Raw genomic sequence first — 18,623 nt, forward strand, 5'->3', positions numbered from 1 at the left:
CTATGACGAGACATGCAACTGGATAGGAATGTTTATGAATGGTGTAATACATGCTCGTTTGTAAGCCGATTTTTTTTTAGCATCGTGAGGATTCTGGTAGTCAGTACGTCAGTATGAACTCTGAAGAACTAATTAGTGACGAGCTGGGATTAGTGAAGTCGATCGGAGACCCGTTCTGTACCTGGAGCTGCCCCTGTCAGTGTGCCGCCCCAGCAGCCGAGTAATCCAGTATGAGCCCATCGGAGACGTCATTTTCCCAGAGCTGCCCCCTACCCTGCTAGTGTGTGTGCCTTCGCAGCAGTACGGTAATCCAGTCCGTCGGTCCGAACCTATTGGACATCCGTCTGGACCTGACTTTGCCAGTTTCTGCCGTCCCAACATTGCAGTAATCCAGTCCGAGCCCATCGATGACTAGGACAGTCAGACTCACACTAGCGTGACACTAATTTGATCGGAGTGCAAACACAGAGGGGTGTTCAGTTCGTTTGGTCGATACTTTTATTAGTCGAACATGCCATCAGTGCTAATTAATGGAGTCCAGATCCCCTGATCAATGGTATCAGCGAACTGGTAAATATACCCGAACATCACCATACTCGGACAGGGGGCGGAACGAATAAGTAAATTTCACGTGTGATGATTGGTGCCGGCAATTGACGAGTCATAAAACAAATCACCGTGAGGACGGCACATAACACAGGCAGGGACATCGGTCATAATTTGTAGAAAAATGAACAAACAAATATAAATAGGACTAGACTAGTTGCTTGACACTATGAGATCTGTGTGCTTTGGTCCCGTTAACATCGTATTCAAAGTTCAAACACTGGTTCTATCTACTGTCGAGATCCCATCGTGTCTGTATTGAGTCCCCGTTGCTCGGGCCTCCTCTACTTTTTCTTTTTGCCGGCGCTAGCCTTATTGGCCTCCTCTGCTTCAGCCTCCAGCATCTTTGCCCTCTTCTTCCCGAGCGGCGTCTTGGTGAGCCAGGTGTAGTACATCTCCTGCTGCTCCCTGCGAATGGAGTTGACGCACTCAATCAGAGATGGGCTACATACGTAGTACAAAACACATCCGAGATTAACTCGCCCCAGTTCAGGCGGCCACTCCAAAGTCCATGGACCAGCACTTATGTAACAGCCCAAGGTCGTGGCACCGGTGACTTGGCTGGCGGGTGTATAATGCGTCGACGCTCCCATCGGACCAACAATGAACCATCCATCATTGGCGGCCGGTAGGACCTGACAAGATAGGCTTGTACCGTCGGTAACCGGCAGGGGGTGAGTTCGATGGACCGCATTTGGCAGGGTTTGGCGGGGACGGACTGCCCAGTGTCGGGGCCTAAGCGCAGTGTTAGGGAACCGGCAGGGGTGACCGTGAGTTCGATGGGTTCAGCGGGGTAGACAGTAGACACCTTGCCAAGCAGTGTCGGGGCCTGAGCGTTGTGCTGGCGGACCGGCAGAGGCGGGTTCAATGAGTTCGTGGGGAATCAGTGACCAGCGTCGAGGCCTCAGCGCAGCGTCGGCTGACCGGCAGACGGTAAGTTCGATGGGTTCGGCGGGGCGAGCCGTATCGGTGCCGTGCGCTGGCCGCTGTGCCGGCGGTGGCCGCAGTGTCGTTATCACGTTCGCCGTCCACCGCGGCGGGCCAGTGATGGTGCCGGCGCCGGCCCTTACGAGCGCCCGGGGAGCACCGCCGACCGTGGCTGGTCAGTTTACGACCTCCCTCCGACCCGTCCGCCCGGTCAGGGGTCAGACGCGGGACCGAGCCCTGAGAGAGGGGAGGCGGTTCTCCCGCCCCGTCCGACCGACCGCCAGGTCAGTGCCCAACTCTCAGGGAGAGGCGGTTCCCTCCCACCGAAGGCGTAAGAATCCCTAGCAATTAATATCTCAGAAGTGGATATGTCGTAGGCATCGGGTGAAATCCGGCATTTCATGAAATGTCTAGGCAATACATGGAATGCCGGCAAAAACTGAAATCTTCGTAGAAATACGGGCGTTACAGCGAATGCCTGAAAATTTTAGGCTTTTCATGAAGTGCCAGGCGGAGGCCAGGCACTCCCTGAAATATGGTCAAAACCAATTGAGTACACTCGTTGCCTAGGCATTACATGAAATGCCCGACTGACGGGCCGGCACTTTCTGAAACGATTACCGCAGCTATGTGGTTTCCCGCGCTTTTTTCGTATCCATAGAGACGACGGGTGCACGTCGGCTGATCGTCGGCCCGACGTCGGCTGGATGTCGGGCCGATGCTGGCTCGAGGTCGGGCCGACGTCAGTTGGGGATAGGGCCGTCGTCGGCTGGGCGTCGGGTCGACGTCGGCTAGGCGTCGGGCCGACATAAGCGAGGCGACGGGCGCACGTCGGCCGATCATCGTCCCGACGTCGGCTGGGTATCGGGCCGACGTTGGCTAGGGGTCGGGCCGACGTCGGCTGGGGGTCGGGTGGTCGTCGGCTGGTCGTTAGGCCGACGTCAGCTCGGCATGGCCTGACGTCGGTTGGGGGTAGGGCCGGCGTCGGCTGGGCGTCGGCTAGGCGTCGGGCCGACGTCGGCAAGACGACGGGTGCACGTCGGCTGATCGTCGGCCCGACGTCGGCTGGGTGACGGGCCGATGCTGGCTGGAGGTCGGGCTGACGTCGGCTGGATGGGTCGGGCTCTTGTCGGCTGGGGGTCGGGCCGCCGTCGGCTGGTCGTCGGGCCGACGTCGGCTTGGGTAGGCCTGACGTCGGTTGGGGACCGGGCCGACGTCGGCTGGGCGTCGGGCCGATATCGGCCGGATGTCGGCCGGATCTTAAGTTTCTCCATTTGAAAAAGTTAGATGTTTCAGGTCAACGTTTTGGTGTCATCTACTGTATTAATTCATCTTTTTTTTGCCAGCAGTACCTAACATAAGTAAAAAAACACACGCTAGCCTCGAGAAAAAGCATACAAAATTGACGAAGGAAGAATAGAGATGATGTCGGCAGCTGGCGGTGTACCAACATCCAGCCGAGATGAATGCCGAGATACCGACGTCGGCCCGATGTCGGCCCGATAGCAGACGAGACGATCCGTGAAATATCTCGTAGTGTTAGCCCATTTCACACCAATACGATAACGTCCCTCCCCCTCCCGCCCGCCGGCGTGTATATGCACACAACCGTCCGCGTACGAAAAGTTTTGTTACAGAGAGTGCCGTTCGTCTTTTGGGCAATCCATGTAATGCCTAGGCAACGAGTGTACTCAGTTAATTTTGACCATATTTCAGGGAGTGCCTGGCCTCCGCCTGGCATTTCATGAAATGCCTAAAATTTTCAGGCATTCGCTGTAACGCCCGTATTTCTACGAAGATTTCAGTTTTTGCCGGCATTCCATGAAATGCCTAGGCATTTCATGAAATGCCGGATTTCACCCGATGCCTACGACAGATATTTCAGTACGGACTCCATCGCTCCAGTACCCGAGAGTGAGTATAGGCTCACCGTATTGTTGCGCCCGCCCTGGAGCGGGGACAAGATTAATAGGAAAACTTTTACACCTTATTACCCGACACAAACTTCAGGAAACCAAGTCGATTGACTTTCCGCTTTCTCCGGAAATTTAACGAGGTAACAAGATGCTTGCAGTAGACTAACAACATCTTGTGGTACCGGTAAAAAAGAACTGAGTGGTAAATTGGAAAATACCTGCCAACGAAGCGACAAGGAGGGAGGGAGGGAAGGAGCGGGAGAAAAATAAGGAGAAAAGATCACGAGAGAATAACTTTATAATGTCTTACGAAACATGAAGCAAAACAGAGACACGGCACCACATGAGGGCGTCATGGGGACAGTCCATTCAGCCATGGACTGCATGGGTCCGCCCAGTCTATAGTCTATACCCAGCTCCGGAGACGGACGGACAACGGTCAACTCAGCACACCGCCCCGCCGCTTCATCCCGGCGTATGCGCCGTTCGTCTTACCTCATCACCGGCTGCAGATTGGCCAGCACTGGGACGAACTCTGTCGTCTTCAGCGGCCGCTTCCGCAGCTTCACGATCCGCTTCTCTGTGACCACCTGCAGAGGCAACATCACCAACATCACCATCACCAACATCACCAGAGGGGCGTCAATCAGATCTGCGGTGGGGAGGGGATGAGACCCTCGTGGAGGAGGGAGTGGTGAGCTCCAGGAAACCGAGCACGTAACATAATCCGCCGGCGCAGCAGATACGAGATAGGAAGAGGGAGGGAGGGAGGGGAGAACGAGGGAGAGGAAGTGATGTAGGCTGGGAGATAGGAAGAGTAAGGGGAGGAGAGAGATGTCAGACAAACCAATAAATAGAAAAGTAGAAAAGTCAAAAGTATGAAGAGGAAAACTATTAAAAAACAGCGAACATACAGAAAAACTTAAAGAAGAGAGTTAAGATAATCAAATAGAACGGAAGAAGCACAAGACATAACATTATCACGGTGCTGATAACTGCTACGACCTCCATGCTTATTATGCGAGGAACTTTGAAATATCCCGTGTTTCATCAGATTATTAAGTGCCTCGATCTCAGTCCTTATTCTTTTCCAATCAAACGGTAGTAGGCAGAACAGAATCGAAATCCTGCTCACCAAACGGCAAAGTTTGCCCTGACACGGGCCGTTATTCCGAGCGTGGTGTGCCATAGGGCTTCGAGTAGAACTGACGCAATCGGTACTCAGTCAAAGTGAACTGACTTCTTTGAATCGGGAGCGGCGGGTCTCAGAATACACAGCCCGACATTTATTGCCGGGCTGCGCAAACTGCGACGCTCATTCAGAGAACAATAGGGACGGAGACCGAATATCGCGTGTGTGATTTGCATGTGGTGAGAGCTGAGTGACGGTTCATTTGTAAGCCACAGCACGGCCTGGTCTCGGTAGACCGTTGTGAGACAGGTCGTGTCTGTTTTCAGCACACGCACACACTACATCACCCATGCACCCACACACACATACACACATCACCTAGACCAGTCCACGTCTCCTTTTCTCCCGCACAACCGCGGCCTGTCACGACCAGGCTGCGCCGAGAGGCCGTCCCAGCCCACCCCAGTCCCATCCATACTGTATGGCTCTGTTCGGCTGCCACCTGTCTCGTTACCCCGCACTCCCATCGGACAGTATTGGCCTCTGTCGACAGACACGTGCCGCCCCCCCCCCCCCCGTCCGTTCTGGGGGCGGGGGCGGCACACCGCTCGGCAGCGGTAGTAGCGATGAACCGCCCCCGCCCGTCCTGAGAAAAGTTCAGGGCTGGGGCGGCACATCTCTCGGCAGCCAGTGATGACCCGACCCGCCCGCTCCGGGCGGGGGCGGAGGCGGCACACCTCTCGGCAGTGTAGTAGACTAGTGATGACCCGCCCCCGCCTCCGCTCGTCCGACGCAACCGCTCAGGGAGAAGACGGGGGCGGCACACCTTTCGGCAGTGTTAAGGACCCGTCCCCGCCCCCGCCCGTCCGCAGCGACCGCTCAGGACGGGGGCGGGGGGGGGGGCACGGCAACACCTCTCGGCAGGGCAGTGATGATAACCTGACATCGGCGGCGGTCTCCAGAGACAGTCACCGGGTACGGTAGAGGGGGACAGATGAGCGGCGTGAGGAAATACCGGGAGTTCGAGGAAAAGTGGAGGTGGAAGCATAGGAACGGGAGACAGTCGTGCGAGTAAGAGATATTGTTTGAAAAGGAAATGTACTCACAATTTTTGTATGAAATAGGACCTAATGGAAAAGGAAATAGCTAGGTGAAAAGAAGAGAAATGGAAAACTCAGAAAAGCGGAAGAACTCATGAGCAAGGTTCTAGCTCAAACACAGAATTCAGACATGTCGGGTGGGCGAAAACAAGAAGAAATACGCCGGAAGCATCGGTGGTCACGGATCACAGAAGTATCGTGAGCGTTCTGAACCACAGCTCGTGAGGTCAAGCCAACGATCGATTAACCAGGAGGCATCAGTGACCGGTGTGCTGCTCCTGAACCGCTCGCTGGCAGAGGTCACCCTGCAGTGGCCGTCGCTGACCCCGCTGACCAGCAGGGGCGCGGTCCCTGTTCCACCGAGTCACGGGTGGTCCGTGACCGTCAGACCGTGCCGTGCTCCGTTCCGCGGTGCCCGTGCCCACAGACTGGTGAAGCCAAGGCGAGTAACGGCCGGAGCGGAAACGCCCCGTTGACCGCAACAGAGAGGTCTGGACCGCCAACGGCGGGCCCCTCCACCGGGGCGGCCACATTGCGGTCATTACTAAAAGGAACGGACGATTTGTCCGTCCCGGCCGGCCCCCAGATGAGGCCATAACCGATGAACGTTTGTTTTGGAAGACTGCTCACATTAGAAAAAGAGAGCTAGTTCCAGAAATCACCCAATTCTGTTATGGCAATGGTGCAAATTATTTCGGACGATGAAGCCCCGAATGAGCCCAATTTAAAATGATGACTGTGAGCCACGATTAAATACCCTTCGAGCTATACTAAAGGGCGGTGAATTTCGACATATTGTTGGCATTAATTAACCCAGCGCATTTCTGGCCTACTTCATGTCGTCAATCATATGCATGCGCTATGCCTATGCATGCGATCTGATTTATGTCGAGACCGGCATCCCACCTCTCTCTGCTAGGGTAGGCCAGATGCAGCGAAACTTTCTGATGAAGCTCCAAGCCAGCACACACTTTGAGGGTAGCCCTGTGCAGAAGGCCATCGAGCTCGCGCGCGTGCATGCCTGCCCCATGGGCCAGTATATTGAGAAGCTTCTGGGCTCCCCGCACCTGAGCTCACCCGTGGCCGCTCTATCCGAGGTGAAGGCGCGCATCAGGGGTGCGACAAACTCCAGAGCAGTCGCGTACAAATCGATAAATCCCTCACTAGATGCGCAAATTATCTACCAAACAAAAACGTCTTCACACTCGCACACATTCGAACCACACCGGCTGGCTTTCTCTCGCCTCAGGCTGGGCTCACACCGCCTCCGGGTCGAGACGGGGAGATGGTCTCACACGCCGAGAGACCTACGCCTATGCTCGTGTGGTCCGTTCGTACAGGATGAGGATCATGTCATACGACAATGTAGGCTGACACGCAACGTCTCAAGCTTTAACGAGGCCGATTCCCTCCCCGACGTTCTATCAATGTACACGAATGTTAATGCCCCGAAACTCTGTTACGACGTCCTTAGAGCCTTCATGTAGTGTCCGCCGTTTGCCGAACGTTTCGTCTGTACTCATCGATTACCGATTGCGCGTTATATGTTGCTTACAAATATCTAGGCCCGGAGTCGAGATGGTTCCGACTCGCGAGGTCCCACGGGCGGTTAGCCTGCGCCGCGCCGAATCGCTAGAGTTCATTGATGGACTGAGGGTTGTTTTTAATGTATTTTTTTTCCTGTCTTGCTTGCATCGTTTTAATGTGCCATGTTTGCGTTTGTGTCTCTCCCCCCCCCCCCCCCCGATACCCAAGGTCAATAAACGAATGAATGAATGAATGAAATGCCGAAATTATAGGTGCTGGGATACTCAGCAATTATTCATTGTGTTCATCTTTTAGATGTCTTAGGGCGGGCAGGATGATTGGCTGAGCAGGCATTCTCTGCCGTGGGTGGACCGAGGGAGATACATGGGACGCTGTTTGAAACGACACACACATATTGTTGTACATACAATATACATGTACTTGTTAAATACATTTTTTCACAGTAGAGCTAGTGAGCTATAGTGCTAGTGCAGCTAGCTGTATTGTCAGCCTTCCTAGAGCTTGCTTGGGTGGGATGCGGATAGGTTTTTATGTGTTTGGGGACTAGCTATGTGACCGAGCCGTAGAACACGAGCCCCAAACGGGCACTGCAGGCTGTGGTTAAATTCAAACCTGTAGACTGTATTAAATATATACAGATATGAAACGTACATACACTACCGAGTGCGGAGCACTTCAGGGCCCTTAAGTTCCATCGCCGCCAGCCAGCCACATCTGCTGTGGCCCGGGCAGGTCAATATCCCACGGCTTCCTCTCATTAGGTATGTGATCGGAGTAAATGTTTTGAATAAATGCTCTTCAGGGCAAGAGCCTGGTTAAAGATCGTTAGATGAACTAGTTTTAACTAGTTTTAACAGGTGAACTAGTTAAAAGTTAGGCCGACAAGCTGACATGGTTAGTTAGCCCTAAGAAGGAGTCAGTTTAGAGTTAACTGTATTGTCAGGCAATCGGTAGTTCCCTAAGAGTTGGTCCTTAATTCGAAGTGGGCCGCTCTTCACACACTTAAACCTAACTGGCAGGGAAAAGGGGGTCGTGACCCGCCCACCCCTAATTAATTTTGGCTTAGGTATGTCGTGAAAACGACTTGATGTAGGTGCCCATGTAACGTGCTGACTCTTCTAATAACCATATCAGACGTATGCCGCCTGAATATGGAGGGTAGTTAAGTCTCGAACAGCGGCGGCTCTAGATTCTAATTTGTTGGCTTTCTTTCTGATATTTCACGGCGATGCAAACACGCGAGCTGTGTGACACATGCCTAGGGTTTTTTTCTCTAATTTAGAACTGTTTTGTGTGTTCCAAATTACAACTGTCTTTCTTACACACACACTTGTTGCCCCCGTCTCTCATTCAGTTCAACACCCATCTTCCAAATACGCCCTCTCTACTGGCCCGGACACAACCGAGTACAGAAATCGGCCCATGCCGCACAAGCTGCTCACTATTCCCGTCCGTTCTCCATGCGTCACTCGCCCGTCTGAATTAGTCACACGCGGAGGCGGAATCGCTAATTCTCCCCGTCCTCTTGAATGCTGATTGACGACACATGCGCTATTGGACATGCATAGTTAAGCAGCACAAGACAGCCCGTTACGGCTCCAGAAAATAGCATTACTCGTTTAACGATTTTATCTCAGTAGCTGAGGGCATTTTCGACCGTTGCTGTTACCCTTCGTGAGTTTCACTGCCGGTCCACCTACCTCGATCAATGGGACCGTGCTCATTGCTCAGCCAGACTGGGCCTGGGAAAGTATCGGCCGCTGTTCTGAGAAACGGGATGAGCAGCGCCCCGGCCCATGAAAAGCTGGGATACAGGACGAGTGACGACGCCCGATGAGCTAGGAAGCAACGAACCGAGGAGCCGGAACAGTGTGTCGAGGAGCCTTACAGCGCCACAGGAGCTAGGAACAGTTTCCTGAGGAGCTTTATAGCGTCTCGATGAACCCTACAGCACCTCGAGGAACTCAGTCGAAAGGAGGACAGCGCTCCGGGGATCCGACCTCACTCGACAATCGATGCTCGTCACCTGACGACTAATTTATCACGCGGCCGGCGCTGCGGGCGGCGAGCACGGGTCGTTCGCGCGCGCCGCTGTGCCGGCTGACATTTGGAGTTCAACGCGGCAGCGCACTGACATTTGGGACCGCGTGTCGCACCCCGGGGACGCCCCACCTGCGCCGGCTCGGACCGGCTCGGTACAGCGCCGTTTTATTAGTCATGGGTTGGTTAGTTAATTCATTTTTGGTTTAGTGTTTCACTGAACTGTCACATGAATGAATGCCTTCACGATGACAGGAATCAGACGCATACCCACCAGATGGCAGCTCATTTCCGCATGTGACAGTTCTGTCAGATGACAGGTCGTTCTCATCCGTCACACCTCTGTCACATGACAGCTTGTCTCGAGCACCTGTCAGATGGCAGTCCATTTGTGACAGCTCCATCACGCGCTGTCAGCGTTTGTGACGGCTCTATAGGAGGGCTATCCGGGCCTGTCACTCTCGTGCCGTCCGCCCCCGCGCCGCACCGGGGCGGACAGCGTTCAGTTTTGCGCATACCGTGCCGATCAGATCCTACGGCCGGCACCACCCACACATCTACACCGAGCTGCCGTACTGCACATTACGCCCATCCGAGTTCTGTCAGCCGACCGGGCCACGCAATTAAAACCCTAATTGAATGGGCTTAGAGCAGCCAGGCCGGCTCAGCACCGCAGCAATAATGCAGCGAGTAGATCGGTGTGTAAACAGGCCGCTATAATGAGCTCCCGGAGCCCGGCAAACGCTTCTGCTAATGGATTCCATTAAACGTGCATCTAATATTGCAATTACCTCGATCTTTTTGCGAATATCTAACGGATCGCTTCCCAGAGCCTATGAACGGTATATTTCAGGACATACAGCAAAAGCTGCGGATAATTTCATTGACTTTTCAAGGATTGAAGCGCACACTATTCGCCAAACGGTACTGCACTCTTACCACATGTATCCCTGCTATGTGTTTTGGCTGAGAATACCCTTTAGCAGAAACCATGGGCCGTATCCTCCTCGAGTTGTAGCCTTCCTGTGTCGTGTACACCCTTACCGTGGCGTACTGTTGTCGTACCCGTGCGTTCCTGTGACCGTCCCAGTGAAGATTAATTGCCCCACTGATATTCTCGAACACCAGGTCGAGTCAGTTTCCGGCAGTACAATGTCGCCCTTCTCTCACGCCCCTGTGACCAGCCCACTCACCCTAGTGCAACATGTCGATGCAGTGTCCAGCCGTAAAATGCTGCCCTCGTGCCTTCCCCCGGTATCCGCCCCAGTGACTTCGTGCAGCATATCCAGGCAATGTCCGGCAGTACAGTGCTGTCCCCGAGCTCCCCACTAACCTCATACACCATGTCGAGAGTGTCCGGCCGTTTGATAGTGCTGTCCCGTGCTCCCCTATGGCCGCCCACTGACCTCATGCACCATATCCAGGCAGTGTCCGGCCGTTTGTACAGTGTCTCCCCGCTGACTGACCTCATGCACCATGTCCAGGCAGTGTCCGGCCGTACAGTGTCTCCCCGCTGACTGACCTCATGCACCATATCCAGACGATGTCCGGCCGTACAGTGTCTCCCCCTCTGACTGACCTCATGCACCATATCCAGGCAGTGTTCAGCCGCACAGTGTCTCCCCCTCTGACTGACCTCATGCACCATATCCAGGCAGTGTCCGGCGGTGAACCCGTCCGTCAGTTTAGTGAGCGTGCTCAGGTCCAGCGCCGGGTGGCGCGGTACGCCCGGTACGGCCACGGCGCGGCTGAGCAGCTGTAGTCGGCTGGCGTAGTCGAGCGGCGGCATCAGGATCACACGGTTGTACGTCTGACCCAGCGCCTGAGGGTGGGTGGAGGGGACGGGTCAGCGAGGGGAAGGGCAGAGTCATTGAGGATTTAGACGGGAAGGATTGTGTGGCAAAAAGTATAAGAGAACAATAAACAGAACGATGTAACATAAATTCTGCTAGGTTGCAGTGAGAAGGAAATATTCAACAAATAACTGACACCCAGGGTAAAAAGTTAATGCAATCAAATTAAACAACTTGCGTTCCTGAATCGCCTTTTTTCAAAATGCAATATTTCACTGAGGCCGGAGTGAATTAGCGAGAATAAAATAACAAAACAGCAGAACAGACTGATGGATCTTACATGTAGAAATAACAGTAATAACTATCCTTGACCACTGTCTGTCAGTTTGCAGAACGCTCACCCTGCCCCGCCCCCTTCCTCCAGGCCCTAGTATATGAGCGTCCGGGGTACAGGCGGTGTTCTGACCAGTACGATCGGCCGGGTCCGTACCTTCTGGTCTGCCTCCCAGGGCGTCTCGCTGGTGCCCACCAACAGCAGCCGGTCCGCCGGCGTCAGCGCCTTCAGCAGCTTCGGCAGCTCCTTCTTCAGACGCTTCGGCTCCGTCTTGTCCGTCTTGGGCACCTTCTTGACGAACGTCTTCTCGGCGTTGTCGATCCAGATGACGGAGGGCTGCAGGAGGCGGCCGACCTGGCGGAGAGGCGGCGACCGGGGCGACATCAGGCCGGGGCGGCCGGGGCGACGGTGGTGCCCCTCAGACAGAGGCGGCGACGGGGGCGACCTCAGACGGGGCGGACGGGGCGCCGCCAGCCGGCAATAGATGGACATAGATAGAATTAGACACACAGACAGACAGACAGACAAACATACAGACAGACAGACAGACAGACAGACAGAAAGAAAGACGTAAAACGATTGAAAAACGTCCCTAAAAACTTTAAAATAGCAACAGTAAAAGGAACCGTCGTTCAACATTCATCAACCAATAAAAAAATAAAACAGCCCCTTGCGAACTAAGTGCAAGGTTGTATCATGGAATCATCAGTTTGATGTGTATCCATTTTACCGATGACGAGCCTCTAAAAAATATCACAAATCGCCCACCCCTGCTCTACCCAGCACCTCCGCCTCCCACCCTGCCCCGCCTCGCTGACCTTGTTGACCAGGTGCATGAGCATGGTGAGTCCGGCCTTTCCCGGGTAGCGCCCGGCGATGTTGGACGCGCTCAGGTCGAACAGAACGGCGCCTGACTCGGCGCAGATGGCGTGCACCAGGTGTTTTCGGCCACAGCCCGGCGGGCCGGCGATCAGAACAGACTTGATCAGAGGTGCAGTTTCGTGCACGGACGCGCAGCCTGAGAAGAAGGCAGAGCAGAGGGGCGGGGAGGGAGATCATATGTCTGAGATCGACTGTCGAGCAGGGTGCTATGATACATTTAGGCGACAACTCTGCACTGCCCGCAGTTCATATCAGTCGATTTTCAGCGGTAAGTTACTGAACAGAAAAACATCGCCTTGTGCCGTTATTTCCTTACCATACTCGTGTGACAAAGCATGATGCGGTACTCTGTCAGCACTTAGTTCCCTCTCTATAACTAACCAAGCGGTATGGTGCATTATTCTGCCAGTATTCCATATCTATGATCAAACGAAGAAAACAACGCAGCACTCTCCCCGTATAACCAATCGAGCGGGATGATGCAGTATTGTGTCATAACCACTATGACTAACCGAGCGGGATGATGCAGTACTCTGTCAGAACCCCTATAACTAACCGAGCGGGATGATGCAGTACTATGTCAAAACCACTATAACTGAACGAGCCACGGATGATGCAGTACTCTGTCAGTACTCTGTCAGTACTCTGTCAGAACCCCTATAACTAACCGAGCGGGATGATGCAGTACTCTGTTAGTACGCTGTCAGAACCTCTTTAACTGACCGAGCGGTATGATGCAGTACTCTGTCAGCACGCGGCGCACGTCACCCAGCAGCGGTCGGGCCTCTTGGCTCTTCAGTCGCTGCAGGGAGCCGGTCAGCTGTGGGTAGCCTGTCGCGCCGGGCGAGTCATCGTCAGTTACGTACACCAGCGCTGGGATAGTGAACTTTTCACGGCAAGAGGAACTATTATGTAGTATGAAATTACTTATAATTATTCCAACATTCAACTCGCCGATCAATACGATCGCTAAAAGGAGTCATACCAAAGAAAATGAGAAATAGGATCCAGCATAAATGTTTCTGTACCTATAATCATTTGTCAACACGGCATGAAGTTAAAACCGTACAAACAAAGCGTGTCGTACCGATAAATTCCGACATGCGTTTCTCGGGGATGAGCTTCATGACGTTGTTCTCGACCAGCTCCTCGACCAGCGACTCCAGACTCCGGTCGGGCGTCAGGTCCTTCCCCTTCTTCTTCTTACCCTTCTTACCGCCCCTGCGCTTCTTCTTACCCTTCTTCTTTTTCCGACCCTTCTTGCCTTTGTCCCTCTCCAGCGCCTGGTGGTCGGCAAAAATTAGCAACTTGAATTTCTCTGAATGCAAATAACATATCCCTTTATAGCTTATCATAATCACCATGAAAGCAATATTGCATACGAGATATCGTATATATCGCAACGTTGCAATATAACATACGAGATGCCGTATCCCTTGTATTAGCTAGAGGAATATAAGGCTTTAATAACGAATAGCGGAAAGTTCTAGCAACCCACACAATCCCACAAAAAAGCCCTGAGACCAGTTAGATGACCGAGCCATAGACCTCAGCATACGGCGTAGAGGTCTATGACCGAGCCAAAATACGTAAAGCACCTCTGAAAAAATGGCGCAAAAGGCATCGAATTCTAAGAATCTGCATGCACTTCACAGTCCAGTTGAATCAGAAAGCCAGATCAGTGCGCGTCCACCCTCGAACTCCGACCATTCGATGGCTGTGAGGTCGGCCAGACCCTCCCCGTGCGCATCTCACGACCTCGATCCTGCTAATCCTACGTCTTTGAGTCGCCCCCCTCCTGCACGTCTCACGTCTTTGAGCCGGTCGAGCTCCTCCCTCATCGCAGTGTCGACGTCTCTGCGGACCTCCAGCTCCAGCTCGCGTCTCTTGTCCCGCCGTACGATATCGGCGTCAAAGTTCTGCTCAAAGTTGTTCTTCTCCTCTTTGTGTTTCCACTTCTCTGCAAACACAGGGTGAAGAGCGTTTCAGAAGATATGGAAACATAATTCAATAAAACAAATGGTTATCGGGTGCCGGACATGTTGCTGGAAACATGTAAGCGACTGAAGCTTGAAGGACGTTCTGCACACGACACACTCTTTCGTATCCCACACTAAAGGCCTGGCTACACTATGCGTTTTCTGCGTGCGTTTTTTGCGGGTTTGCGTTTTTTGCGTGATATCGTTCTAGAAAAAAGTTAAAAATAATGCAACTTTTACAATTTAGTTGTGCATTAGTTATGTACTAAAGTTAATATAACTCTTATATTAACTAAAATTTACAATAAAAACATCACAAAAACGTAATAACGTTTTTTATTCTAGAACGATATTACGCAAAACCCGCAAACCCGCAAAAAACGCACGCAGAAAACGCATAGTGTAGCCAGGCCTTAACGCAAAAATCGTCCAGCAATCAGGTCGAAGTCCATATAGCGAGAAATACCCATTGCCCATCCAACATCAATAGACGCAACACGTGAAAGAAAAGACGTGCCCATTCTAACTGCACGAGTGCGTCAGAGTCCGAGAAAGAACGGCACATGTTACTACACAGCTCAGCGAAGACTCACCGTCATATTCCATACAGGCCTCCATGATTACGGGTACGAACTTCGACGGCTGCATTATGAACCCCTCGTCCTCTTCACCCTTCTTCTTTTTCTTTTTCTTCTCGTCCTTCTTATCCTTCTTGTCCTTCTTCCCCTTCTTGCCCTTGCCCTTTTTGTCCTCCTTCTCGGGTTTGGGCGGCGGCACGAAGTCGGGGTCGAAGAGTGCCGCCGAGCCGCCCTCCTCCTCATTGGGAAGGTCCGGAAAGGCGCCGCTCTTCTGCCTGCAAACGGCAACGATCGGTGAATTGGGTCGAATGGAACAGTGTAAATCGTTCCTTGGAAAATGATTTACTCCCGATTTACTCAATACTTCAATAGTTAGAATAGTTAACTCATTACAGCAATGCAATAAACCGCCAGCAGGGACGCCATCTGGGTTCACTTTGTAAGCGAACAGTTCGCTTTCATTACCAATTAAATTACGAAACAATAAACCAAATGTCAATAATAGATTCCTTTTCGCGCTTATTTTGCATCGAATTTAAAAGTTTATCACTAATAATAATATGCCGGCTGCCACTTTAGGGCCCTGCTAGCCCCTATCACGCTTGCCGTCCCGCTACAGTCCGTCCGTCCGGCGCGCGCCACTGACCACTCAGCCATCATCCAGGCGCGGATCTCATCCTGCATGTCCTCGCGCATTTGCACCGCCTCCAGTCGTCGCAGCTCCTCTTTAACGGTGACCAGCGCCTCCTCGTACTGTTGCTGGTGGCGCGCCTGCAGCTCGCGCCGCGACGCCTCCACCTCTGCCACGCGGCGCTCCGGCGGCGGCGACGGACGGCGCGGCGGCAGCTGCGCAGGGGTGGCGCGGAGGGACGGTTAGGACACCGCGAGTATCGCAAGCTGCATGGAAACGACTGGAAAAAATTATAACTTACGACTGCGAACAAAAAAAAAAAAAAACAATGTAAAAGAAACGATTATTTTTCGATGTTGTTAAGTCAAAAATGTTTTGCTAATAAGTGCTCATATTTTTATTTTTATATGTTTGCGTCTACAGAATCTAAACTTGAAACTTCAGTCTGCAGGCTAATATATGGCCTGGGCGCATGCGTACCATTCCGATGAATATCATCTCCTCTTCTCTCATGCGTTTGACGTTCCGTCGGGCGGCGAACCCCCGCCACACGGTCTGTATGCGGAGAGCGGCTGCGTCGTCGGACATAGACGGTACGTACTGCAGCCGAGTGACCAGAGAGGCGGGTCAGTAAGACAAAACAATGGGATACACTGAGCCAGGTCAGCGATACGGGTCGGTGAGCCAGGTCAGCGAGACAGTTAGGTCAGCGATACGGGTCGGTGAGCCAGGTCAGCGAGACAGGTTAGACAAGTTGGTGACACAGGTTAGTGAGACAGTGAGACAGACTAGCGAGACAGGCCAGTGAGACAATAACGAAACAAACAAGTAGCATACAATATGATAGGTTGTAAGTACGAAAACAAACCACAACGGAACACTGAGACCGGTTGGTGAGACAGGTCAGTGAGACGGAGATCAGAAAGACTCAGACGGATCAGCGATATATGACGAGTTTATTTATTTATTTATTTATTTATTGAACGTCTTTGGACCATCCACAGGAGCCGTGGCTATTCTCAGTCCAGTGTCACAATCGCTGAACAGTAGTATGTTTTTCAATAGAAAAACACAATTCTAACGAATAGTGTTTGTCTTTTCAAACAACCTGCGGTTAAAAGTGGGTAAAAAGGTACATGCATTCGCATACACACATAAAACGCATACCTAATAAAAGAAAAAGAGAAACATCACAGCGCAAGTTACAAGTTTCACAAGCGGTAAATAAGCTTGGTGATCAAATAAGCGGAGTGATCAGAGACATGCCACCGGAGTGGAGGGGTAAGACAAATCGTATGACCGGAGCGACTGGGTGAGGAAAATGATGAAACCGGTCGTGACGAGCTCACAAAGAGCCACCGTCCACCGTTACCCGCGCCCCCACCACTGACCTTTCCCTTGGTCTTCTCCTTCATCTCCTGTCGGTGGATCTCCTGCATGAAGCGGGCCCGGTGTCGGCCCTGTCTGGCCCGCTCCTGTCTCTGGATCAGCCGCACAGCCTCATCACGGCTCATCTGAGAGCTCACCTTCGCCTGAAAACGGATGGGGGTGACGGGTAACGGATCGAAAACGCACGCTGCACGTTCATACATGACATTACACTATATAAAAGAACAGTGATCATTAATTATTGTAAAAGGGGATGCATGATGCAATGGCAAGCATTCAGCATGAAAGCGAAAAATCGATAAAGGTTGTTCATTTGATGCCACACGACACAAAGACGTTTTCAGTTCAGTCTGCACTTAAAGAAGTTGTTTAAATGTCGGTCGTCCACCCCATTCCAGAAAGCGCAGCACGGCTCAGCGACGAATGTGGTGTGCCGTTCCTATCGAGAAACCCTTTCATGAATACTAGGGCATAACAAACCCAACCACTATCTAAACAAACCACTATCTAAATCTGAGATACCAATAGTCAGTCAGTAAAAAGCTGCATTACCTCGCAACTTTATTCGGTATGACTGAAGAACAGATCAGACTTGGCGCACCTGCGCTCACTCACAGAGCCCGAGAACGACATCCGACTCATTTCCGAACAATGGACGGACGGACAGATCCGTCAGTGGAGACACCCGCCGTCGTCACAGGGCGTCACAGAAACACCTGTTACCGGTCACAGTCGGGTATATAAAGGACAGGCTGAGCTTGGGAGATCACCACTCATCAGCCACCACCGTCCAGCCATGAAGACCATCCTGGTGATCGCCGCTCTGCTGGCCTGTGCCTCGGCCAAGCCGAGGTTTGACAAGGGCCTGAGCTGGGGCTCCGGCTCTGACAACGGCCAGGGATGGGGCTCCTGGTCCGGTAACGGACTGGGATGGGGCTCCGGCTCCGACAACGGCCAGGGCTGGGGCTCCTGGTCCGGTAACGGACTGGGATGGGGCTCCGACTCCGACAACGGCCAGGGATGGGGCTCCGGCTCTGACAACGGTCAGGCCAACCGAGGCCTGACGCTGAGCCAGCTGTGCCAGGCGCTGCAGCTCATCAACAACGGCGTCCAGTGGCCGGCCTGCCAGGCGTCCTCCGGCTCTGCCGGCATCACGGCCGCCCAGAGGGGCGCCCTGACGCAGGCGTCGCTGTCGCAGCTGTGCCAGCAGCTGCAGGCCATCAACAACGGCATCAACTGGCCCGCCTGCCAGCTCGCCACCGCCCTCGGCAAGTAGACAAAGAAGACGCCAGCAGCACCGGATGTCGAAGGCAGTGAATCTGTTTTGGTATACTGCTCCTAAGTCGGACATCCTTTCAATAATTGCAGCTACTAACTATATGATGCTTTTGTTGCCTTTCTTTACGTTATGTTTTCATGTAATACACCATTAAAATGAGGATGAACGTGACGCCTTCGCTATGTACATACATACGAGTACATTATAAATTACACAGGGGTTCCCTATACAGAAAAGCATTTGAGTCAAATCTAACGCCAATGACTCGCTCGGGTTGCTATGAAAGTGCACGGCGAATATTCACCATGCAATCGGGAACATCAGCCGACTGGTCGGGAAGTTAAGCTACATGAAGCCGCTATTAAATGCAATATGTTTTTTTACACATTACAGTCCATCGCATATTGACGGAACCAGGAATCGTTTCGCTGACTGGAATACGCACTTGGCAGCACCGGAGTCATTATATCTTACCAGATGTCATTGCTA

General features: G+C 52.7%; 2 protein-coding genes across 3 annotated transcripts in view; one reads left to right on the top strand and one right to left on the bottom strand.

Moving 5' to 3' along the window:
* Window positions 1–480: 480 nt before the first annotated feature.
* Window positions 481–18,623, bottom strand: part of LOC122379076 (dynein regulatory complex protein 11-like) — a 40,467-nt gene continuing 22,324 nt past the window's right edge. For both annotated transcript variants that reach the window (XM_043361000.1, XM_043361001.1), the window contains exons 6-17: window positions 16,858–16,998; window positions 15,947–16,066; window positions 15,482–15,681; window positions 14,851–15,110; window positions 14,090–14,238; window positions 13,366–13,561; window positions 13,002–13,109; window positions 12,215–12,414; window positions 11,553–11,750; window positions 10,906–11,091; window positions 3,945–4,039; window positions 481–1,014 (exon numbers count right to left, since the gene is read on the bottom strand). In XM_043361000.1, coding sequence (XP_043216935.1) covers window positions 891–1,014; window positions 3,945–4,039; window positions 10,906–11,091; window positions 11,553–11,750; window positions 12,215–12,414; window positions 13,002–13,109; window positions 13,366–13,561; window positions 14,090–14,238; window positions 14,851–15,110; window positions 15,482–15,681; window positions 15,947–16,066; window positions 16,858–16,998 — 1,977 coding nt within the window. In that variant the 3' untranslated portion in view covers window positions 481–890. The remainder of the gene's footprint in view (window positions 1,015–3,944; window positions 4,040–10,905; window positions 11,092–11,552; window positions 11,751–12,214; window positions 12,415–13,001; window positions 13,110–13,365; window positions 13,562–14,089; window positions 14,239–14,850; window positions 15,111–15,481; window positions 15,682–15,946; window positions 16,067–16,857; window positions 16,999–18,623) is intronic.
* LOC122379077 (colicin-E9-like) lies at window positions 17,630–18,294 on the top strand. The gene is made up of 2 exons (XM_043361002.1): window positions 17,630–17,813; window positions 17,874–18,294. The coding sequence occupies exons 1-2, from the start codon at window positions 17,652–17,654 to the stop codon at window positions 18,129–18,131; spliced, it is 420 nt and encodes a 139-aa protein (XP_043216937.1). The 5' UTR covers window positions 17,630–17,651; the 3' UTR covers window positions 18,132–18,294.

The sequence above is a fragment of the Amphibalanus amphitrite genome, unplaced genomic scaffold, assembly GCF_019059575.1.
Source record: "Amphibalanus amphitrite isolate SeventyFive unplaced genomic scaffold, NRLGWU_Aamphi_draft 000070F_arrow, whole genome shotgun sequence".
NCBI lineage: Eukaryota > Metazoa > Arthropoda > Thecostraca > Balanomorpha > Balanidae > Amphibalanus > Amphibalanus amphitrite.